This window comes from Piliocolobus tephrosceles, chromosome 1, assembly GCF_002776525.5.
Source record: "Piliocolobus tephrosceles isolate RC106 chromosome 1, ASM277652v3, whole genome shotgun sequence".
Taxonomy (NCBI): domain Eukaryota; kingdom Metazoa; phylum Chordata; class Mammalia; order Primates; family Cercopithecidae; genus Piliocolobus; species Piliocolobus tephrosceles.
Window position 1 is genome coordinate 211167746 of NC_045434.1, and position 24927 is coordinate 211192672.

The window sequence follows — 24927 nt, forward strand, 5'->3', positions numbered from 1 at the left end:
GGCGGCGGCGGCGGCGGCGGCGGCGGCGGCGGGGCCGCGCTCTGCTCTTTCACCTGCCGGGGCCGGCGCGGGCCGGGCCGAGGAGGCGGTGCCGCGGCCGCCCTGCCAATCACCGCGGCTCCTGGCAGCGCCCCCGGCCGCGCCCGCCCGCCCGCTCCCTCCTGCCAAACTGTTACCCTGAGTGTTACCGGCAGGAGCAATGACATCAGGGCTTTAAAACAACTTGTTATTCGGGGAGTAATCAGTTGCAATTAGGCATTAATTAAGTATTATGAAAGTTGATTATTTAAGTGAATTCGGCTTTCGACTCTCCGACTATGGTGAGTACCGGGCGCGGGCGGGGGAGGCCCGGGGGCCGCGGTCTCGGGCGGCGACCCGGGCGCGGGGCGCTGGCGGCGGGACGGGGGCGCCCCTGGGCCTCGCGGATCCCCCGGCCGGGCCCCCAAGCCGGGGCCGCGCCGGCCGAGAGTTGCTGCCTTAGTTGGAGAAACTCGGGCTGCGCGGAGCCGCGGGCGCGTGCGGGGCCGAGCGTGAGAAGCGGGCGGCGCGGAGGAGAAAGTTTCTCCGCCGCGGCCTCGGTGCCCGCCCGGGACGGGCCGCTCCTGCGGGGCGGGGGGCGCGCGGGGCGGGCGGCCGGGGTCCCGCGAGACGCTAACCCCGTGTTTCTTGTCTCCCGGTCTTCCCCTGGTGGCGTTCCGCGAAGAGTTTGGGACCAAGGAGAAGAGAATGGATCTTGGAACAGGTACCGGCCGGTGGGAACGCAGGGGCGGCTCTTTCACTTTTCTTTCGCTTCTTTTACGGAAGTTCTTATTTTTAGCCCAATGAGGTGGCGGCGGGGCCGGGTGGGGGCCGGGAGGGTCGGGGCGGCTGCCTACCGGCGTCCCGGCCTCGGGATCGGCGACTTCTGAGGCTGTTGTTGTTATTTGCCACTTGCTTAGAGGCTGTGACTAATGTGATGCTTGTCATTATGAAAGAACCGAGAGGAGCAGGAGCTGGGGGGCACCCAGAGAGAGGATTTAGGGGGTTTTTGTGGGGTTTTTGTTCTCCGTGTTTTTTGTATGGCTTCGTGTTTTTTTCTGTGTGTGCTTTTTTTTTTTTTTTTTTTTTTTTTTGTTCTCTGCAAAGATCTTTGTGTGTCTGGCTGTGGGGCGTGTGTTTTTATTTTTTTAGTGGGGGGTGGTTTAGTTTTTGAAAGCAGCGTCCTGTTGGGAAAGGTGGTTAGTCTGGTTTCGGGGCGACTGTCTCAAGGTAAAGGAATTTAATTTATTTGGGACAAGGCTGTGTCGGATGATCAAGCTGCTTATTATGGCTAATGAGTATTTTTCACCTGAGAATCTGTGGGATGAGGTGGCTGTTATCAGTTCAAAGTGAGGGGCCCTGGACTGTCTCCCACCCACCTCTTTAGCCCCCACCCTGGGGGGTGGTGATGGACCAGAAGGACTACTCAGCATAGGCATCTAGGTTTTGGGGGCCTCCTGTGGGACAAGGTCGGGGGTTCCAGGAGGCCTGGTGCTCGCCTGGGGCAGTTTATCCTGAGATTTTGGTGTTTTCTTGGTTTTAATCTAATTCTTTCCAGTGTTTTTGCCTTCAGCTCTTGTGGGCTTCCCATGGGCCCTGGCTATTGAAACCAAATTTTGACCAGGACCCTTACATGCTAGGCTTACAAAAGCAGCTGTCTTCTTAAATGTTTTAAAAGAAACAAACAGCCTGATCGTTCATTGAGACTGACCTCTGAACTCTCCTGGTTCATTGATGGGATAGGTGATACTGGTGGCTGTTAGCGTTGTTGTTTATAATAGGCCCAAGTTCACAGCATCGGCCCTTGGGACCCATGAGCTGATATCTAACCTTCTAAGGTCAAAGGGGAGTGGGCACAGAGACAGGAGGCAGCCCTGAGGGGCCGAGGATGGGTGGCACGGTGGCCGGTGAAGAAGGGCCTGTGTTTGTTGGGGGCGGGGGGGCAGTGTCATTTGCAGAGTTTGAGGATTGTGTGACACCAGGTGTGATCTTGGCTGGTCTGATGTGGAGGGCCTCGGGACCTCTGTGCCCAGGAAGGGTGTGACACCCCCTGCTGGGCAAAGTGGTAAAGGTGTCTAAGGCCATGGCTGCCACCCTGCCCCTCCCTGCCCTCCACTCCCACAGAGAACCTGCCCACCCCCACCTCCAATCGGTGTCTCATTACCTCCCTCTCAGGCCCCACCCCCTTTCTTCGGAAATAGGGCCCCACCCATCCCAGCCAAGAAGCAGACCTTGGAGATGGGCCTGGTGGCAAGGCACCACCCCCTACCTGGGGCAGGCGAGCCTCTGCTTGTGGGCCAGCACAAGGGACCCAGGCATATACAGAGCTGGAAGGCAGGCCCTCTGGTCGGTCTCCTCCTAACCTGAGTGCCAGCTGGAGCCAGTGTCCATCCTCCTGCCATCCACCAACAAGTCCCTCCAAGTCTGTCGTGGGCACAGTACTCCAAAGCCCTTCTCTAGGGTGTCCTGACTGGAGCGAGGGCCTCCCAGCCCTGGTAGGAGGCAGGTGGCAGAGCCTCTGGTGGTGTCTCTCCTGGGGCTTCGGGAGACTGACTTCTCCCAGGACTCCAGGGACAGGCTCTGGAAATTTTTCCTAGAAGCTAGAAGGGACCCTGAGGTCAGCTGGTTCCTCCGGTAGCTGGAGTAGAGCACTCCCCGTGGGACTCAGGCCTGGACTCTGGCCAGAGGGGAGGCCCAGGGTGGCAGAGTTCTGACTGGTTCCTGGAGGAGTCATCTGGTGATACCATCTCAGTCTCTTCTTTGAACTTGGAAGTTTCACTTATAATCTCAGAACTTCAGAAGAAAAGCACTCTTCCCCCCACTTCACCAAAAAAGGGAAGCAGATGAGGATGCTGAGATCCCCTCTGAGCTGGTCCCTGGGCTGACTCCATGCTCATCTTCAGGAGCTGGGAACAGCTCCCTCAACTTCACAGTGCACGCGGGACACAGCCGGGGCCTCATCTCTGGCCAGGGCACGTGGCTGGTGAAGTGAGGGTCCCTTCCTCTGGGGGCAGCATGGGCAGCTTCAGCCAACGGCCTCTCTGACACAGTCCATGGCCAGGGGCGCAGGCCCCGAAGGGCTGCTGGCATCATGGACCCACCAAACCTCTGATCATAGGTTAACATCCCCTACGGTCCCGGACACATCTCGGTCCTGAAGGCCTTCGGCCATGAGGAAGTCAGTGGTGGGAGAGCCAAGCCTTCTCAGGAGGGGACAGCAGGACCTCAGGGCCCTCAGGGACCATGTGGACCCCCTTTCCCCCACCATAGTTCAGCCAAGGGCTGGATCAATCTGGACGTCTTCAGCAATAAAAAATGCCGATGTCGTCCTAATTCACCAGGCCCCGAGATGACAGCAAATTTACATTTTTTAATTAAACTAGCAGCCAGTTTTTATGAGAGGGGGTTGGGTTATGCAAATCAAATGGTTGTGTACGGAAGATTAGGAGAGTTTGGGAATAAATTCCACAAATGCTAATAAAAAAAAAAAAAGGAAAGAGAGAGAGCGAGGGAGAGAGTGGAGAGAGGAAGAGAGGAGGACATAGTTCCATTAGGCCCTTTTAGAGTGATTTCCCTGGGGGAGGGAGCTGGGAGGGGGGAGGGGAGAAGGGAGGAAGCTTTCAGACACAGGTATATCCATCCTGCAGTTGGGAAGCTCCCAGGGTTAGGCCCCACCAGGCTGATTCCCAGGCCCTGAACACAACCAGAAGCCAGGGTGAAAATGGCGGTGAAACATGGGTGGAGCTCTGAGCAGGCTCTTGCCCTTGACTTGTGGGGATCTGGTGATAGTTGCCCCTTCTCTTCTTGAGACGAAGGGGTGGGGCTGTCCAAGGCGCAGAGGAGCCAAGATAAGCTCTACAAGGTCAAGGGCCAAAGAGGCAAGAGGGCAAGTTTAAAGGGATGGCCACAGACTGCAGGGGGAGCCGGTGAGGGACAGCGCTGTCCATGTGACGCCGTGGCTGCAGCCTTGCTGTCAAGGCGGGTCCGTGGGAGGAAGCCTGGCCTACTTCTTTCTCCTTCTGGGGCTCCAGGCCAGGACCCCCTTGTGTTGCCAGCAGACCCCCCATTGCAGATGACCCAGGCCTGAGCTGTGGGGAGGCCAGGAAGCGTGGGATCGGAAGCTGGGCCAGGCTGGCTCATTTTCCTGATTCTCAGAGTGGAATTTCTCAGTAGCCCCATGCTTTGAGAGCGTACTGTCTTGAGGTAGGCCACAGACTTCTTCTAGATGGTGTCTGAGCCCAGAGAGCAAAAAACTTGGCATCCCCAACCCAGCACCCATGTGTGCTGCTCAGGCCCCTACCCTGAATGTCAGCCACCTTCAGATCAGACCTTCCATGAGCCGCCAGGTCAAGGCCAGAGCCTCGCCAAGTGTGGAGGCTTCTAGGAACCTCACTAGCTCTGGTTACACCTTCGACCTGCCAGGCACCGGGGATTGAGAAGGTTCCTGTGCTGTTCTGGAGGAAGAGATTCCAAGCCGGGTTTAGGGCAGAGCAGATTGCTCTCAATTTCCTTCCTCCAGCCTTTACTTGGCCAGATACACCCACTCAACCAGTCTGAGCTGGGGCCAGCCCCTGTAGCCAGGTTGGGCATGGGTTTTGCCAGTCTGCTGCAGGGGGTAGGTGCTCTGGGGCCATCTTGGCAGAAAGGAGCTGTCAGAGCCTGGGACAGAATGGGCCGTCTCAGAAGTCATGGGTTTCCTGGTACCATTCGAACAGAGGTTTGTGCTGTGCACTGGTTAGTGACATTTGGAGGGACTTGAGCATCAGATGACCTTTCAGATCTCCGACTGTCTGACTCCCAACTTGATTTTGTTCAGTGGGGCAGTCCTGGCGGGCGGGAGTAGGGGGTACGTGGACGAGGTGAGGAGCACATTATTTGGACCTTTTCTTTGGTAGAAAGCATTGGAGACAGGCAGCTCTGGGCTGTGAAGTGGCCCTGTGAACCAGCCCTGGTTCTAGTTGCAAGACATCAGAGGAAACTGAGGTAAAAAGGCCTAGCATAGACTTTCCTCCCCAGCAGGAGGCAGAGGCAGAGGGGCAGTTCTGAAGGGCTCCCTGGAGAGACCCCACCCCGGGCCCTTTTTTTTTCCCTGGTAGGGACCAGCGAGGAGAACCCATTCACTCTCCTCTCCAAGAAAGGCACTGAGTGTGGGTGTTACTCAGACCTCTTACCGGCCTTGTCGGTACTACTGGTGTTCTCCCAGCCCCCACAGCCCGGGAATCTGGCTGGGCTGCAGCTGGAGTTTTTATGATGGAAAAATAAAATAAATGCAGGCACCTTTGGAGGGCTGAGCCATGCGGTGGCATCTCCTCGTGAAAGTGGCTGCCCTGGCTCAAGGCCGTGCCTGCTTCCTGAGCAGGGGATTGGGTGGGGCTTGGAAAGGCTCTTGGCCCCAACCTCTCTTCTTCCTGGGTCCTGCCCTGTCAGTGGTGCAGCCTCAGCCTCCATCAGCCTCCTCTAGAACGGCTGGCCCAACACTCTTCCAGGGCTCAGGCCATTTCTCCACCCGACCCACCCCCCATGCCCCCAGGCCCCAAGGCTCACCTTTTAACATGGCCTTCCCTGAGCTGGTTTTTAAACCCTGACCACCCTGGCCGCTGCTACCACCTCTTCCTCCTTTTCCTCCTCCTCCTCCTCATCTTCAGAGGGGGAAGGAAGTTGCACTGTAGTAATTACTGCCTGTGGGTCCCCACGGCAAGCAGCAGCTGTTCTGGGGTAGCTGGGCCAGGGTACGATGAGTAGAGAGAAGCTGGGAGCGGGAGGAGGGCGGACGGCCCCAGTGTGCAAAGGAGGAGGGGCAGCCTCACCGGGACCACCTGTGCAGGGCAGCAGCTTGGTGGTCTAGCACACACCCCTCTGGCTGCCTGGCCACAGAACAGCACCCTGACACCCTCGACTCAGCAGGATGTATGGTCTCCTGTTGGGGGAGAGACCCATGTGGGAGGCGAGGCCTGAAACCCAGGAAGCATGGGAGGCTCTCCTGCAGCAAGAGAGACGGAAATGAGGACTGCCTGGGCCCCTGTGTTGGCAGCGTCTGCCTACTGGAGGGAGAGGAGCGGTCTGCTGTCCCACCAGGCCAAGGAGCCAGGGGTCAGGACCCAGGGAGTTTTGTGAAAGAATGAACTTAAGGGACCTCCCTCCGCCACCACGCTTTCTAGACTCCTAGCCAGACCCCTCTCTCTGTGCCTGGTCCTCCCTCCCCCTCCAAGAGCAGAACTCTTGCTTCCCATTGTGCAACCACGTTTTTCTGTCTTTTTCATCCAGGCCACCCAGCTCCCTAAAGCTGGGCCCTCCCTGCTACCTTTCTTGCCCCGTGCAACCTTTCCAGCCTCACACCCCCTTGGCCCTGGAGAAAGAGAGAAGCTGCTGGGTGTGGGCCTGCTGCTCTGAGGCTCTGGGTACACCTGTGACATTGCTGTGCCAGGACCCAGCACTCTGACTCATGTGCCCTGATCCCCAGGAGATCGGGCAGAGCCCTTGTTTTCCTCTGCCACGGCTGCTCCTAACAGTGACCATTAGTTGGTAGCTGGTGTACCGCCACCTCTTCCCCAGGCCTGGTACGGGCTGGGGCTCACGCCTTCCCGCTGTAAGTGCTGGTGGAACTGATTGATTGATGTGCCTCTTCCCCAAGTGCCTCCCTGGCTTCTTAGTGGGGACAGAAGGAGGAAGGCAGGAAATGTTGGCCGATTCCCTTGGGACCTGGGTTTTAGCTCCTTGAGAGCTTTCTAGAGCCTGGTTTACAGGAAGGAGCGAGGCTGGGATTTGGGATGACGTGAAAGGGGCAGGGGAGTGCTAAGGATAAAGACGGGAGTGGGATGGTTGAATGGCACCCACAATAACTCCTAACCATGGCCATGGCCTGGGACTGGGAGGTCAGTCTGCTGCCTAGTGGGGATAGGAGGGCTGCAGCCAGAGGGTGATCCGGGCCCTTCTCCACTTCCTCCCTTGCCCTCTCCCTCTCCCCTTTGTCTGCTCCTGAGCAGATCTCACCACTGCATGTCTACCATCTCTCATTCTCTTCCCCGCTTCCGGGATCCCTCCAGCTAGACAGACCCAGGGCAGGGAGTGAGACCAGAAAGACAGGGATACACCCATACTGAGGGCCAGCCAGGCGCCAGGGCCTCAGGCCTCTGCCCCGGGCGTGGTATATGGGCCACTCCTGGCCGGGGCATCTGCTCTTAGAATGTCCCACAGGCCTGACTCTGGGGTCTCCTCTGGCCCTTCTGGGCCCTGCTGGTGCTGTCATCACTCACCTGCTGAGAGATTTCCTAAAGCCAAGAGGGCCCTCTCTTGATGCCACCTGGCCGAGGCTGGGGCGCTGCCTGGCTTTGGAGGAGAAGGCGGGGGCTGGGAAACGGACACATTTTGTGTTTCCAGAGACCAGGTGTTCCCAAAGTTCTCCTGGCCTTTTCTTATGGGGCTCTTTCGGTGAACTAAGGGGGCCCTGGGAGGGACTGTGCTGTGTGAGAATGGGGGGACTGGAGGAGCCGGGCAGAGCTTTAGGTGGGGGGACCCTAGTGCAGCGGGAGAGCAGGAGGACTCCTGGAGGCCGGCTGGGAGAGACTCCTGGAAGTTTTGTCACTGGGAAGTGCCTCTTCCCCACAGCTGTGATCCTCACTGCCCTCTAGCCCAGTGCCTCCCTCTCTGTCACCCCTTCAGCCTGGGAACCCAAGGCCACAGGAAGCCAGGGGCTGCCTCGCAGAAGGATGACCTGGCTCTCCACTGCCCGGCAGGGGGCGCCCCACAGCATCTGCCCCCCTCCTTTTAGGTGTGGGACAGTGTGGTCAGGACCTGGTCCAGGCCTTCTGGCCACAGGTGGGGGAGGGGCAGCCTAGCGTCCCCACCCCCAGAGGTTCCTTAGCTGAGTTTGTTTGCCAGGGTGACCTGTTTAATCATCTCATTTTCTGGTGGCCGTTTATTCCTCGTTTCCACGGTTACGGCCCCATTAAGGGGAGAAGCAATAAGGCAGTGAGTCAAACAGGTAATAAAAACACGCGGAGCCCCTGTGCACCAAGAGAGGGTGGCGGGGAGGGGCGCAGTGAGCTGAGACGGCCTGGGGGGCAGCCCAGGTGACACCCTACCCGCCTCGTCCTCCAGAGGCCCGAGTGGTGAATATTCACTCATTCCTCCCCAAGACCCAGTCCTCAGCTTACCTGTCCCCAGCCCTTGGTCCCTTGGGCAACAGGCTGTCCTGGGTAAAACAGGAAGGAGAAAGGTGAGAGGGGGTGTGATACAGGCACCCCCAGGGCTGCCCCACAGTTGGTGTGTGACCTGTTTCCAGGCCCCACCTCGTGCTCCCTTGGCAGGGGCAGGGGATGATTTCTGACATTGGTTTGAGCTCCAGAATTTTTTTTCTGCCAACTTTATCAGAAAGCATATTTGTGGTGAGTGCTGCTAACAGGGCCAGTCCGGTGAGTAAATATTCCTGATGTGGACGGCCCTGTGACCTTGAGACGGAAGAGTACAGTGGTGCGGCCAAGGGCATGTGAGGAGAGGAGAGGACGGCCAGGCAGCCATGGGCCCCCATGCTGGGCAGGGAGCCCTTCCTGGGAAGGGGTCAGGTGGGGGCCACGGGGTCAGGTGGGCCCCAGTAGCCTCCTCCTAGCAGCATGGTCTGCCTCAGGCCCCAGTGACACCAGCTGGAGCCAGGTTGTGTGACTTGCTGGCTGGGGGACAGGCTGGCAGCTGCCCCTGTGGGCTCCCTTCCTCTAGTAAATGGAAGCTGAAATGAAAGTCAGCCTCTTTCCAGCCCCTCTGAGTCCAGGGGCACATGCCTCCCTCCCAGTGTCCCCTCCCTGTCCTTCCCAGCAGCTCCCTGGGTGTCCCCAGCCCCTCTGCCCTGCCCCCGAGGTTTTTGAATAAGCAGAGGCAGAGTAGACAGAGGGAGGCTGGGGTCTTCCTGTTGCCAGGAAGGGTGGGGCTCAGACAGGCGTAGCAATGCCAGGCCATGCGGGGCCAGCTTCGTGCCCGGGGGCCGAGGATCAGTGGCTCAGAGAGAAAACAGTCGAGGCCACTCTGAGGGCTCCCAGGTTGGGGAGGAGCCCCCCTTCTCTCCAATGCCATGCTCCCTGACAAACTCACCAAGGTCTGTGTCTCTGATTATTGATTTCAAAGTTGATTTCTGACGAGAGAGAGAGGAAAGAAGGTGTGGGAAATGGGGGAACCCTTTGGCTGGGAAATGCGTCTTGGGAATGGGCCTAGATGAGTGAATATTCTGATCAAACAATTAAAAATAGAGCATGCTCCCGAGGCCTCAGCTGCCGAGGTTTTTCAGCAACTGTCACCAGCGGGTTCACGGGGCAGGTGGCACTGGAAAGGAGTTTGTCCACAAACAACAAATATCAGAGATGACAGGGTGCTCCCCACTTCCCTCTCGGTTCTCCCCAGACTCCCCTCTAGGGCCTGTGCAGCTTCAGGGCCGCCCTTCTCCCCTGCGGGGCCTGGCCGCAGCGGTGAAGTCATCGCCAGATGCCTTGGTAATTGCTTTAAGAATCTAACTTAAAATAAGATGAAAACTTATATTCCTGGGTAAGGAGTAATTTCCCATGTAATAGTAAATTAATGAAAGGATTATACCAGGGGGCCTGGCGGGGAGGCCGTGCTCATCTGATAAATGCAAGAGTTTCAGGCAACACACAACTCCATTCCAGGAGCCTCCCGACCTTTGGGCCAGGTCCCATGCTGGGGGTTCCTTTTGGGCTCCCCCATGGGTGGCTGAGTTGGGAGGACACATTCCATGTGTGCTCAGCGTCCCTCTCAATGACAGGAACCAGCTTTGTAAAACCTACAGATGGAAAAGGCTCAGGTCTGGCCTCCACGGGCATGAGAGACCCTGTGTCATCAGTTCACCCGGGAAGGAGAGGATTTCTGACACCCGACAGTGTGAGTGAGACCCGAGGAGCAGATGCGAGTTAGACTCCGGGCAGAGTTCCCAGCTCTCAGACCGTGTGGTCAGCATCGTGGTGTCTCGAAATAGGATGACCAACCACCCCAGTTTGCCCAGAACTGCAAAGACCCATGTGTGTGAACACCCCCAGTCCTGGGCAAACTGGGAGGGTTAGTCAGCCCTGTTTGGAGGCAGGAGGATGGGCTACTTGACATGGTCCCACCCTCAGGGTCCTGGAGAGCCCAGGCACCTCCTGAATGGACTACGTCTCTGTCCAGGAGGGGGACTTGGGGCTGGCTCCACTTAAACCCCCTCACGCTACCAAAACTTGTTCCCAGGCTGCTGCATTCCGCTAGGAGCATGTGCTGGGGTGGGCATGCTCGTGCCCCCCCGCCCCCTCCAAGGCATGGCAGGGCACTGCTTGGAAGCTTCACCTGGCCTAGAAAAGGGCTTGCAGCTGCGATCCCACCGCTTTAACACTGAGCCTTCTCCCCCGACATATCACAGTCCAGGCAGGGCTTCTGGAGAGGATGCGGACAAGGCAGCCCCCACCCCCCAGCCCCTCACTCCCCCACCACCATAAGTTTATCAGCGTCTTCCTTCCGAGAGAGCCACACCTAACATCTCATCTCTCCTCATCAGTTCCCTTGGAGGAAGACAAGGAGCTGTCCCATTTCCTAAGTGGGGAAGCTGGAGGCCCTGAGATAGTGCTGGGTTTGTTCCCAAACACTAAATGCCAGAGGACTTGGTGCGGGGCTCCCCTGAGCACTGTTCCAAATGGCAGCCCTGAGTGAGGACACACAGGCTTCCAGCCATGGGTTTCTCCCGTGCTGCCTGGCCCACGTCCCCAGATGTCTCTGGCCCCTGTGTATACCCCGCCTGTAGTCTTCGAACACATCCCTGGGCTGCAGGGATGCAAGATAAACTGTAGTTGTGGATGCAGATGCATTTTGAGCTTCTGGGGGAAAGCCTCCTTTTCTAGAGGCATCCCGGAGTGCCCATCTTTGCAGAAACGAGTGCTCCCGTCTGTCCGCAGGGAAGGGGTGCGGGTGGGCGGAACACACTCCGACTTGTGTCTCTGGCGAAATGGAAGTGAAAGGACTGGACGCAGAGCCCTTCAGGAAGCATGTCTAACCAAACGGGCATTCTCCTAGGAGACAGGTTCACGATGCATGTTCGCTGGATATGTTTCTGTGTAAGCAGAGACTTTGCTGGAAGGGAAGATGGGGACCTTACCCCCTGGTTCGCTGGGAGACCATTTTCAGTTCAGCTCGGCGGTGGGTATCCCCACTGGCTTTCTTTGCTACTAGAGGTGATGGGACTTCTTGGGAACTCCACGGGATCAACTCACTGCTTTGCAGGCAGCTGTCCCAGGTGGAGTTTTAGCCTGGGGGCTGTATTGAGTTTGCCCAGGTCTTTGCTTGGTTGTAATCTGAAAAAAGGACCAGCTTCCTTCCCAGTGTAGACCACACTGTGCTTTGATTTGTGCTGCCCTTCCCCCACACCTACCCTCAGCCCAGAGGAAGGAACGTGGGGCAGTAGGGCTGAGAATTCCTAGTCTAAACAACCCAGGAAAGCACGCTCAGAGAGCCAAGCCAGAACCCCAGATGGTGTGATCCGATTGTAACTGGAAGGATGGTGGCTTTGGTTGTTAGATGTTATGTGACCGCTGCTGTTCAAGCAGACACGTTGGTGACTTCCAGGCTGCAGAGATCAGAGCGGGCTCTCCTTTATTTATCTTCTTGTACCCGCAGGGTTAGGGGACCGCGTGGAATAGCTAGAATGGACAGACAGGCCGGAAGAGCCACGCACAAGCAGCAGGGGGATGGCAGGCCCCAGCCCAACCACACCAAGCGCACCACGCCTCCAGAGGGCCATGTGGGGTCCCTCTCCCCGGCCTCCCTGATAGGAAGGGTCACTTTGGGGCTCCTCGGGAGGCCTTCAGATGGAGCTGAAGAGCCCCTAGGCAGGGCCAAGAGCCCAGAGAAGGAGAAAGATGTTTTCTCTTTCCGGGTCCCTGGGGGGCCCAGGGGCAGATTGAGACAGGCTCCTTGCAGGGAAGGTGTTAACAAACAGCAGGTGATTAAACATGACAAGCGGTGACATTTCTGTTCAGGGTTCTCAGTCCCGGCAAAGCCAAGAATGAAGCTATAAACCCTGACATTTTGTGTTATGCACTGAGAGGTTTTTAATAGACCTCGCTCCCTCTTCCCCACTCAACTTCTCTCCCTCCTTTCCTTCCCCTCTCGGTATCCACTGCCCCACTGGAAACTCCTGCCTCCCGGACTCCGCCGGGCCCCCAGGAGCCTTCCCGGGCCCTTAGTCCATAGACCCTCCTTCGTCTGCCCCTACGGGGCTGAGTACAACCCTGCGTCTGCCTCTCCCACTTCACGGTGGTATTTCTCATTGCCCCTTCTCCCCGTCCCAACACCCTCCACTTCCCTCCAGCCTTCACTGTCTCACCTCCTGTTTTTGGGTCCTGATCTCACAGCCTCACCCTTAGCTGCGGCTGTCCCAGTTGTCTGGGACAGCAGGTGGCTGTCCCTGTGTGTTGTGTTTCTAACATTTTCAGACAAACTTGAAAGTGGGTGTAGGGAGATGGTGGGGCTTGATATGGGATTTTCCCCCATCTTTTTTCAATCCCCTTTTCTCCTTTTGGGACAGGGACAGGAGGCGGAGGGAGAGCGTCGCACGTCATTGCAAACAGTTGCAGGATTTATTCAGAAAGGGACTGGCCAGCAACAGTTGTTCCTCTTGCCGAGAAATGTTGGAACAACTGGGGCCTCTTTTGTTCTCTGGGCAGAGCCCTGTGAAGGGCGTTTGGAGGTGAGCCTGGGGCTCAAGAGGGCAAGAGACCCAAGAGAGGGGGCTTCAGCTCAGTCCCACCCAGGGAGTCCCCACCCCACCCCTCCAGGAAAGGTTCCTGGAGCCCCGAGGGGGTCAGCCCAGAAGCCAGGCCACGTCCCTGGGGCCTAGCACCGCCCTCACAAACTCGAGAGGCACTGGATCTTCCACATTTGCTCAGTAAATATTTGTTGGGCCAGACACCGCGCTGAAACGGTGGTCTCGTCCCAGGGATCTTGCCGTCTGGTGAGGCAGAGGGCTAATTAAACAAGTTCCTACAGAAGTGCTAAGACTAGGACAGGGTGCAGTGAGGACAGAGGGAGAGGACGGTCCCGGGAGGCTGCCCAGAGAGAGTGAAATGTCAGCTGGGACCTGTGAAGGCTGTGTAGAAGGAGTGGCAGGGCGCTGAGCTGAAGGAGCGGTTTCCGCCACTGAGGGGGCAGCATGCTGAGGGCCTGGCAGGGAGAGGCGGGTGCTACCCCACGTGGGCTGGCAGGCAGGTGGAGTAGGGTCTGGGCTGTGCCCTTTGATCTCTGAATAACTGACCCCTTACGTATTCTTCCATCCACCCTTCCACCACCCCGACCCACCTGGGCCAGGCACGGAGGTCAGGGTGAGGAGGGGGTGAGGGTAATGGATAAAAGAGTTTAAGGAAAAAAAAAGGCCAGGCATGGTGGCTCCTGCCTATAATCCCAGCACTTTGGGAGGCCGAGGTGGGCAGATCACTTGAGGCTGGAAGTTCGAAACCAGCCTGGCCAACATGGTGAAACCCCGTCTCTACTAAAAATTCAAAAATTAGCTGAGTGTGGTGGCGGGCACCTGTAATCCCAGCGACTTGGGAGGCTGAGGCAGGAAAATTGCTTGAATCCAGGAGGTGGAGGTTGCAGTGAGCCGAGATCATGCCACTGCATTCCAGCCGGGGCGACAGGGTAAGACTCTGTCTCCAGAAAAAAAAAAAGACAGAAAGAAAGATGGGTATGAGGCCCCAGCCCTGCCCCAGTGGGAGGGGGAACACCCAGGAAGTCAGCATGTGAGCATGTGTCCCCAAAGACTGGGGCTGCGTCTGCTTTCCCGCTTCCTAATCCCTGTTGCTAGTGACTCATTGATAGTGGGGTGAGAGGGAGGCTTCAGACCTGCATGGAGGGACCGGAGCCCAGGAGGGCCCAGCTGGGCTTAGCAGCGAGTCCATCTGCCCGCCTGCCCCCTCACCTTCTTCACCTGCTGACCTCAGGGCCCAGCCGGGGCGTGGCCTCTTGGACACCCTCCTCCAGCCCGAAGTTGCCTTACCCTTTGTGCTCTCAAGTGTGAAGCAGTAATGCTGGAGCCTGTGACACTGCACCCCCTGAGACCCGAAACCATCCTCCCAGGATCCCTAGGGCAGAGGGGGCAGTGCCAGTAGCTCTCAGGATATATTTGAGAAGCTCAGCCAAGCCAGGAGGAGAGGACTTGAGTTCATCTTTAGAGCAGGACCAGTGAGAAACCTGCAGACTGACCTGTGGTCCCTGGTGTCCAGAAGACAGGCCCTAGAGGTCCAAGTTCAGCTCCTTCCTCCACCTCCAGAGCCGGCCTCGCACCCCACCTCCCCCCTCCCGCCCCCTGTGCCATCCAGCCGGAGCCATGCGGCAGCGTGGTAAGGCCTTCTGCCTGGAAGGGGCTCTCCTGGCCCTCAGGGCACTTCCTTCCCTGCTTACTCAGCCTTTGCCCAGAGGTCCGGCCCAGGACACCCCACCATCACATTGGTTCCCTGAGAAGAAAGCCCAGTGGCATAAAGCCATCACTCCCCTTCCCCAGCCTAACTCACCCCAGCCTTTCTGCAGGACTTGGCCTGGGCTTCTTAATGCCACCCCTTGTCAGTTGGAACCCCTCAGACTCCAGCCAGGAGTCCCCGAAGACTCAGCCTTCCTCCCTCACTTGGCAGCTGGGATTGGGATGGGGAGTGGGTAGGGATGCTGGAAGGGGAGGGGAGAGGAGTCCCAGGGCCAGGACTTGGCCTGCTGCCCCTGCAGATCCGGAGCCAGGTTTTACTATAATCCCTACATCCTGTTGCAGATCCTTAATCAGCTGGAGCCCAGGTTGGGCCGGACCCTGTGGTGACACTCGGGGTTGTAGTATGGAAAACCTGAAGTGGAGCTTCCAGAGTTGGGGTTGGGGACTGTGAAGATGAGGCAGGTGGAGGGGAGGAGAAGGGCACCCGTGCAGGCACAGGATGTGGACAGAGCCCAGACCCATCACCCACTTGACCCAGGCTGGGGGTGGAGGTGCAGCTGTTGCAGGCTGGGAACCAGGACTATGGGATAGGGAGGAGGGGCCCGCGGGGGGCCCCTAGGAGAATGCCAGAGTATGTGGGGGCTGCTACATTGCTTGGTAGCACCATCGAGACAGCTGGCCCGAGTTGCCCTGATGGTGAACAATGACTGCAGCCAGGAATCAGCCGAGGGAACCCTGGGTGGCGTTGGCTCCAGGGGTCTGTTCTGACTGGGACCTAAGTCCAGGGCTGGGAGTGTTTCTGCCCTGCTGGGAGAGGGACCCCTTCCTGGGGCAGTGGTGCGGATAGCCCAAGACCTGTCTGCCTCAGGTTTGGGACTAGGCTGTGTCCTGGAGGCAGCAGGGGCCCTTTGGCAGGGCAGCAGGCTCCCAGGATCAGCCGATGCTTTCATCAAAAGCTGCAGGCCCTGGTGGAGAGCTCCGTGCCAGCCCCGAAGTCCCCTCTTGAATCCTGGGAAGTCGGGGCAACGGGTACCCCTCCTGAACCTCAGCTCTTCGCAGCCCAGGGAGCAGTGGTGGAGGAGAGTGAGGGGACACACATAGGCCAGAGATAGCCAGAGAGCGGAAGCCAGGGGTGGGCTGGCTGGCAGCGGGCGGGCAGACGGGCGTCTGTCCTGCCAGGGGCCCAGGCTGGCTCTGCACACAGCCTCTTTTCTATATGGAAATGAAGAATTTAGGCTAATGGAGCTCAACCATCTCTAATTTTGCGATGGCAGGAGGATTTTGATTGAAAGTAATTAAGCAAGCTAGCTGTAAAATTAATTAAAGCAAAAGGGGGGGATTTTTTATTGGATTGGATAGCGATATAGCGTCTGTCAGGCGGGGGACGGATGGGGGTGACCTGAATCCTCTGCCCTCCCCCCTCCCACTCGGGACGTTTATGTCACTTTAATCTCCTTACAGCGGCTGCTGTGCATTTGTTTGAAATAATCAAGGAAATATGGTCAGAAATTGTCAGCTTTCAGATCTAATTTACCTGACGGCCCCTGCGCGAGCGAGCGCGGCCCAGGGAGCGAGTGTTCGTGAGCGGGTGGGGGAGCTGGAGGGGCTCAGAGGACACTGGGATCTTCAGCCCTGGCCCCGGCCCCCCCCCCGGGGACGGTGCTGCCCCAGCCTGTGGGCGCCTCCCTGGGCTCTGCCCCCTTCTGGAACAGACCCTCCCCCCCGCCACCCTCACCCACCTGCTGCCTCTCCCTCGCACTGTAACCAGCTTTAGGGTTTAGGGAATATAGGATTAGGGAGGTGATTGTAATTCCTTATTCCAGATGGCTGACAACTGCTCAAGCCCTCCACTAGGGCCACCGTTTTAAAAATACTCCTAAATTAGTCCCCTCATGTCCTCGTCATGGTCGCCGCCGCTGGCCTCAGCAAGGGGATTGTGGAGACGAGCTGCAGGGAGGGCGGGTGGCGTGCCACCCAGCGTTCTTCTGCCACCTGCTGCCCACGCTGCCGCCTCCCCTGGGCTGGGCCTGCTGTCCGAGGTCTCTCTCTGGTCCAGGCTTTTCCTCTCATCCCCAGAGAGCGTCTGCCCTGTCTCCCCCTCAGCACACATTGGAAGGTCTCAGTGTCTCAGTCCCTGCAAGAGAAAGGTCCCCTCCCTCTGCCACACACATCCAGCCATTTCCAGTGGGTCAGCCAGGCCACGCAGCCAGCCTCCACTTGGCTTCCCCTAGAGGGTGGGGGAGCCTGGCTTCCAGGCCTTGCACCCCGCAGGTGCTGGTTCGCAGCCATCTGGGGTCCTTGCCCACTGGGTCATGTGTGGCTCAAATTCTCCGCAGCAGGGGGCCCTTGTGGTATTTGGGGCCCAAGGGGCCTGGTGCAGTCTCCAAGGCTGCGGAAAGTTCTGCTTTGAAACAGAAATGTGTAGCATCGGATTTGCTGGGCGAGAGAGGACCCCCCCACTGGGAACTGCGCCCCTGGAGCTGTCTAGCCTTAGTGAGTGAGTGACCTGGGCTTTTGCCAAGTTTCTCAGCCTCTTGGACCTCAGTCCCCTTCCAGGTCTAAAGTTCTATGCACCTAGGACAGCCTCCACCCTGATAGCTGTCCCTTGTCCCAAGGTGTGTGGGACCTAAGTGCAGGCTGCCCTCGTTAGCTCCGTGTCCAGCCAGAGCCACTTGCCACGCCCCTGCCGTGGCCCACACACAGATTCTAGAAACAGCGGGTCAGGACGAGCACCTGGTTCCCTGTTTGCCCATTTTAGACGTACCCATGAGAAGGCCCCTGTCCCCACCTGCCCCCTTGGTGCCACCCAGACACCCTCTGCCTTGCCCTCTGTCAGTCGTTCCCCTGACCCTGAAGGCGCCTTCTCCTGCCCCCTCCTACTCCAGCAAGGCTTTGGCGCTGGGTGACTCAGTCTACCTCCTCCAGCAGCGAGGGACTGTGAGCTCCTGGCGTTCCTTCCAGCCTGAGCAGAGCAGCTGGAGGCTTGGGAAGCGTCACCTGCCCCCTCCTGAGCTCTCTCTGTCTCGACCCTCCACTCTGCCCTCACCATGACTCACTCATCTTGGAGGCGGGGGGCGATGGAGCCCCAAAGGGCTCTGCCCAGGAAAGAGGGGGAGAAAAGCTGCTGGCTTTCCTTCACGTCCTACGTGCTAGAGCCCAGGCAACACTGAGGTCTGTGGGGCCCTGCACCCCCTGGCTGGCTGTGCCCACAGGGGCCTCAGCGAGAGGCAGTGGCAGAGCCAGGCAGTGTGGGGTTCAGCCAGGACAGAGTACATGCCCTTGATACCCTCCAGCTACCAGGACCTAGATCCTGGGAGACAGAACGTTAGAGAGAGTCTCTGGCCCAGCCCAGCATCTCACCTCCACGCAGGGCTCACAGAGGCTCCTGCTGGCCCATGCGGCTGGGATGTGGAAGAACCAGCAAAGGTGCCCTCGTCAAGAAACTATGGGGCTGCTGGCCCTGGGCTGGGGGCTCGTTTCTGAGCTGGATGCTGGTCCAGGGCAGGCACCAAGGTGGTGGGAGGCTGCTGTGGAAATAGGATCCCAGGGTACCCCAGGCAGGTTGGCCCACTGAGGCACAGAGGGAGATGGAGACGCCCAGGAGGAGAGCTCCTTTGTTCAGAGGATGGTGGAGAGGCCTCCTGGGGGCCCGTGGTGTCTTCTTGGTCCTGGTGGAAAGAACCTGCATTGGGGATGTTCTGTTGAAAGGTCACTTTTTAGGGCTAATGCTGTGTGGTGGGGCGAGAGCTTTGCTTCTGTGGTGGCTCTACTTGGAGAGGAACGACAGGGAGGAGCAGCGGACAGGCAGGGGCCCTCCCTCAACGTGGTCGACAACAGCGGGGGCCCAGGGCTTCTGGGAGAGGGAATGAGAAGCAGCATGGGGGGCGGGTGTCTGGGCCAGTCCAGCAGGGCCTTGGTGTCCTGTCACTTGGCTGGCATGGGTTTGTCACCACCCTGAGATCACACATTCTGTGTGGCCATCAGGGGTTCCTGCTGTCCCTCCTTCCTTGGCCCCCAAGCCTCTGAGCCAGCTTAGGTCCAGGGGGAGCCCCACCCTCTTCCTGGGACCCCTCCCTGGCTGCCAGGGTTGGGTGCCTGGTTTGTCCTGACCGTCTCTGCCATCCCTGGCAGGCAGGTGTCTGAGCCCCTGGGGTGGAACTTGAGGGAGAAGAGGTAAGGCTGAAGGTAACAGGCCTAACCCTGCCCATCCCAGGCAGCTCTGGCCCGGACCAGCCTGCCAGGCCAGCTCCCTGCAAACCTTGGGGAAAGAGGACTTCCCCGCTGGGTCCTACCTGGCCCAGCAAGCTGGCCACTTTCTCCCGTTGTTGGGGGTGGGTGGGGGAGGGTCATGTGCTAGGCTGGCTGGCTGGCCCCCGAGTCCTTACCCATGCTTGATAGGGGCCAGGAGAGTTCCCACAGTGCCCCGGCCACAGGAGCTGGAGACGGGGGTAGGGGTACCTGCCCAACTGGGAGAGGAGCCCAGAGTCCAGCCCCAGGAATCATTAACTGCAGGGTCTCCTAATGCCCGCAGTGTCGGGGGACCTGACGCCTCCCCTAGCCAGGTCGGTGCGGAGTTGGCCGGATGTGACCGAGGCACTGGGCTCCCGGAAGTGCCTAAGGCTCAGCTGGGCACTGGCCTCACCCCTCTTGAAGCCTCCCCACCCAGGCCTGTTCCCTGCCCATGCCAGACGACCCCGCCTGCTCGCACTGTGCCCAACCTGCCACCCCAGGACCCCCATTCCTTCCCATCAGCCTTGCCTCGGGGTTTCTGGCCCTTTAGGCCTCAAGACTCCCTGGCTCAACCCTGGCCCCGTCCTCTGTCCCCACTGGCTTCACAGTCGCATTTTGCTGCCAGCGCAGGGCACTGAAAAACTGCTGGCACTGCCAAAAACCCTGTGTGCGCTACGACTCCCCAAACATCCCTTTATTTTTATTGTTCTGTTAATTACTGTTTAAACTTTAATAAGTCACTTCGTCAGGAGGGGGGACCTGCCGTGAGCTTTTCTGTGCAAACACGGGCCGGGAGTGACTCGGGTGTAATATAACCCTTTATGCGATGTGGGAATGTTTAGATTGTAACAGAAACTTGTTATTTTAATGACAGTTGGTTGGGGGGGTATCTCAGCACAGAAAAGAAGGAGGGTGGGTGCTCCCCTTGCATCCCCACAGAGGGCTTAGGGCGGCCAGGTCTGCTCCCCGGCTGCCACAACAGAGGGCCCGGGGACCTGTGGGGACCTTTTTGGGCTGCCCACTGGTCAGCTCCAGATTGGGCCCGGATGGCTGGGGCAGGTGAGGCTCAGGAAGAAGTTGGGCTTTGCGGGGATGGGAGGAGGAGGCCTAGGGCAGCTCTCAGATCCCGAGGCAGAGCTGGGCAGGGTCACACGGGGCCGAACTCCAGGTCTGCAGTGCCCTGCAGTTACCGGGCAGGAAGCAGTACTCCCGGCTCTGGGGAGGGGACTCTGCCCACAGTCACCGTGGGGTATCAGGGAGGCACCGTAGGCTCTGCAGCCCCGGCCAGGCGTGTGCCCACATCATCCCCTCAGCAACCCTGTGTTACAGTTGGGGACCCGAGCCCAGGGCAGGGAAGACGCTAAAGTGACGAGCTTTCCAAGGGGCCAGGTCTCTGGAGTCGATTTGTCTTCTGTGGAAGTTGCCAAAGCCTAGGTATCCCACCACCGGTGGCCTCAGAGGGCTGGATGCCCTCCGCAGCAACGGTGCCGGGGAAGGCTCGGACCCCACGCTGGACTCAGGACTGTCCTTGTCGGCTGGTGGGGGCTTGGGCAGGGCATCCCTCGGTGCCTCTTTGCCTTCATCAGGAGAGGGAGGAGGCAGAGGAGGCAGAGGAGGCAGGGTCACCCTGAGATCTGGAGGCACTGGCCCTCCTCTTAGAAGGCCTTCCCATCTCCGGGGAAGTCAGGGGCTCATGCCCAGGTAGGGGTGATGGTGGTCAACTACCTGACTCCATAGGAAGAGGCCCTTCTGCACCAGAGCTGCTTCTAGAACAGGGGCACCTGGGGAGGGCATCTTGCCTCAGCATCTGTGGGGCCCCTGCAGGCACCTCAGGATACCTTAGGGCCTCTTTCCCCGCCTTGTCGCCATTCAATCCGTCGGTCCGTCCATCTGCAAAGCTGAGCTTCTGCTCTGGTCCCGGCCCTGCCGTGGCAGGGATGACAGAGGCCTGCACTTGCTCTCAGGGTCTAGCCCTGTTTGGGGTTAGTACAGGCCGTCCAGAGAGGGCAAGGAGGGCAAGACCCAGGGTGCCTGGCCTCAGCCTGGTGCATGGGTGGTCCTGTCGAGCCAAGGAGGAGACCCTTACTCTCTGTCTGGGCTCTCCTGCCCACCGAGGGTCCACACGGAAGCCGTCCTGCCCTCACCCGACCTCCTGCTGGCAGGGCCAGAGATTCAGGGACCGGGTTCCCTAGAGCTGCAGGTGGGAGCCCCCCAGATGGTGGGAGCCCCCCAGATGGTGGCAGCAGCATGGACCACGAATCGCTGAGGTTTTCCTTTTCCAAGCAGCGCGTTTCCCTAAATTGTCTTTGACTGCGTGCATGGGTAATGAAAGTTTATGCCCTTGTTAGAAGGACAGGCGGCCAGTTCCAGTTAGAACTGGGGCTGTCTCCCTGCCAGCCCACTCAGCCCCCCTCCCCAGCAGGAGAGAGGCAGCGTGAGCACAAGAGTGCAAGAGTGTGTGTGTGCGCGCGCACGCGCGTGTGTGTGCGCGCGCACACAACCTCCCCCTCCCTGGCAGATAAGAAGGCTGTTAGGCAAAGGGAGAGGGGACGAAAAAAAAATTTCCATATTTGTGTAAGTTGCTTTAAAAGCATTTTATCATGTCATAAAAAAGGGAAAGTACTCTCAGAAATTGATCCTCTCCGCCAGCCCATTGGACAGAAGGACGTTGGGATGTTAATGGCCATCCTGCTCCAGGGTGGCTTATTAAAAAATTTATACATAAATGCTTAAAATTGCATAAATTATTTAAAAAAACCAACAAAGTAAGCAATTTGAATTCCCTCTTTTCCTCCCCTTCACTCGGTCCCCCTTTTCCAGCCCCTCCATGGGGCCCTCCTGGTCCCCAGACTCCCGCCCCACTTGGAGCTTTTCCCCCTCTTTTCTCCACTCGCCACTGCACCCCAACGCCGTCCGCCCTGCTCTCCTCTGGGGCTTCCCTGCCTCACCCACAAATTAATGGAACCGCCAGCCCACCACCAAACACTCACAGGCACACGCGCTAATAAAAACACCACTAATAATGCCCCAAATCGCGAAATTAAATATTAAGGCCAAAGGAGGCGGACGTGGAACGGAGCCGCCGCCACCGTCGCCGAAGTTGGAGCTGATGAGTGTGTCTCTCGCAGGCGTGGAATGTCACCCACACATCCTGGAGACTGGAGTGGGGAGTTTTATGATGGTTTTTCATTGATTTGTTTCCCCAGCGCAGCTGCCGACCTCTATTGAGGGACAAACATAATCAGCACTGACGCAAATTAGATGGTTATTCGTTTTGAAAATTGACAGAAAAACAATAAAAAAGATGAAATGCTCCCAAATCAATAGATATAATGAAATTCAAATAATCCGAGAGATGAGGTCTCCATGGCAACTGATAATGTGGAAAAGAAAACAATTTAATAAAGGACAGACACACTTTGAAAACAGATTGGGCCCGGGGAGGGGGGCGGGCCGGCGGGCGGAGGGCTGGAGCGCGGGCTGGCGAGTGAAGGATCACTGTCCGTCCCAAGGACACCCGCCATAATTAAGCGAGGCTTTCGGCCCCAGAAAGTGCAGATTCAGGTTTTAATACACAAAATTATTTCAGGAGCAGTGAATCGGAAAGTCGTTTGTAATGACCTTCCTGAGAGGCCCGGGCGCGGGGCATGTTGGAGGCTGGGCGGCCGGGCGGCTGAGTTATGGCATATTTGTGTTTTTATAGTGCGGAGGGGGGGGGGGGGGGGGAAGGGGGGAGAAGGTTAAACAGTATTTACAGCTCAGTTGTTTTCAGAGAGGAAAGAGAAATAGAGTTCATGGGGAGATGCGGCGGGCGGGAGAGCCAGGGAGGCCTCTCGGGCAAGCAGGGAGAGGAGGTGGCCTGGGCAGGTCCCCCACCTTGGGCTGCCTTGCCCACATCCACCTCTGGGACCCAGAGGAGATGCCAGGAGCCACCTCCCCCACACCAGTCTGTGGCATGGCATAGCTTGTGGGGCTGTGTAGGTCTGGGGCCTCTCCAGGGCTGTCCAGGCTGTGTGGACACCCAGCCAGCCACACCTGCTCCCGTGAAAAGGCAGGGTGTTTCTGCCATCATCCTAGCCTCGCACCCTCCAGGGCACTGCGTGGCAGTCAGCCACCCATTTAGATGATGCTGCCCTTCCTGAGCCCAGTGCCGCATCTGGGGTGTGCCAGCCTCGGGCATAGCGAGTGAGGACCCGAGATGACATCATGCCCCGCTGGGGTGGCCCGCAGCTCACAGCCTCCTGCCTGCTTTTCCAGGTTCCACCTCCCTGTCAAGTGCCCACCTGGGGCTGGGAAAGAGAAAAGCTTAGGCCCTTGGGGTTTGGCAGAGGTGGGGGCCACAGAGAGGGAAGAGGACCAATCAGATCCCCTCCACTTTCCTCCAGAGACACTTGCCCGGAGCAGGGCAGCTCAGGCACTGATAGTCAGCCTGGCCCTGGGGGTCCTAGGCTCACCCGAAGCCCCCCCCTCAGATCTGTCTCCCCTCATGGCTGCAGGAGCCATGTTTGTGTTCTGTTACCACGACCACATGCAGCACTCCCCGATTCTCCGTGTGCACGTGTGAATATGACGGGATGGTACAAACACAGACGCCCGAGTGTGTGTGCGCGCGCACAGGCATGCACGCAGTCTGTGCGCATTTGCTCAGTGTGTGTGTTTTAAATCTCCCCTGGGTGGTAACTCTCTTTTTTCTCCCCTTCCTGTTTGGCTGTGACCTGGGGGAGATTGATAGCCAGCCTGTGTGCGGTGGATGCTAACAGTTCCCCTGATTTATAGAGTTACTTACGCTAAGTGAGGCCACTTAGACGCGTCTGGATAGTAAACCTTTTAACTGGACTAAAAAAATCATAATAAATAAATAAACAAAGTGGGGCAAGCTAGGGCCCAGTGACCAAGCACGCCCCCCACCCAGGTTGGAGCTGTTGAGGGTCAGGGGACCTGGCCGAACCCCTAGGGCCCTGGCTGAACCCCTGGGGAGCAACAACCATTCCTCCCACAGAACTTGGAGGCCCTTCCATTAGGAGCTGGGGGTAGAACCGGGTCCAGGAGGGAAGGACGCTGGGGAGGGGCTGAGGGGACGGGTCCTGGCTGGGGGAGGGGTCACAGCTGAAGGATGGGGAAGGAGCCATTCAGGCGGAAATGGGCTGTGATCTGCCTCACAGGAGGGAGGAGGGGTAGGTGCCTGGGCCCTTCCTGGCCCTTCCTGGCCTCCAGACCTGCCACTCCTGTGGACCTGTGATGCCCACTACAGAGATGGCTCTTGTACTGGCTTTGAAGTGTTCATTCCCAAGTCTGAACTGAGCATCCATGGTGCGGGAACCGGGGCTGCCGGTGTGCCCACATCGTAGCCTGAGGAGTCAGCCCGGGGTCTGGTCTGCACACGGTGCTCAGAGAGAGGTTGTTGAAAGGACGCCAGCACAGCACCCCAAAACTGGGGCTCGTGGCCCGTGAGCTGCAAGTTCGGAGGTGAATGGCGGGGTGGAAGCCCCGGCAGCTGCCCGCCCCTGACTCCCGGATGCCTAGACGGAAGGCTGTGGGGGACACAGATGGGCTTGAAGATTATGACCTTGGGCATCTGAGCCTGGTGGGAATTGGATTCCAGCACTAACTGTGGGCAGCTACCAGCCTGGCCGCCTCTGCTTCCTTATGTGGGAATGGACAGGACAGCCGACCATGTGGGGATCCTGGGGGCATCAACAAGGTGGCACCGTAAGGCACCCAGCACAGACGAGGTGCTCAGAGGATGCCAGCTGCTCTATGGCCCCAGACACCATGGCGCAGGGCAGCTACCAGAGTGGCCCCCGAGCTGCCTGGCAGTGGGAAGGCGGGGCCCCAGCCCACCCCCACCCCAGGGGACTGGTTCCTGGCCCCTGCCTCCCCACCTCCTGATATACAGCGGGCATTAGGCCGCCCAAAGGGGATACTGCATCCTTAGGAAGAAATATGTCCTCATTTTTCTTAAACACCGTTTCCACTGAGTGAAATGTTTAGAAGGGACGCGCAGGGAGAACTTTATTTCCTACCAGGGAGTTCAGAGCCACCAAGCAGAGCCCATAAAGCACCCGGAGCCCAGGAGCTGACAGGCAGCCCGGCCCCAAAACACATTACTCACGGGTGGGGAGGGGCTGCCAGGCCTGCCCAGCCCCCTGGGAAAGACCACCCCCCCACTGACTGTCGAGGCAGGACAAGCAACTCTGAGACCCAGGGCCATGGGCGGTGGGCGCTGGAGCCTCTCCTCCCCT

General features: G+C 58.6%; 1 protein-coding gene across 1 annotated transcript in view; it reads left to right on the forward strand.

Annotated features, from left to right (window-relative positions):
* The first annotated feature begins 40 nt into the window (after positions 1-40).
* The window catches only part of CASZ1 (castor zinc finger 1), a 57531-nt gene continuing 32644 nt past the window's right edge, over positions 41-24927 (forward strand). Inside the window, exons 1-2 of the mRNA XM_023215314.2 lie at positions 41-320; positions 704-742. Of these exons, the coding sequence (XP_023071082.1) occupies positions 272-320; positions 704-742 (88 nt within the window). The 5' untranslated portion in view covers positions 41-271. The remainder of the gene's footprint in view (positions 321-703; positions 743-24927) is intronic.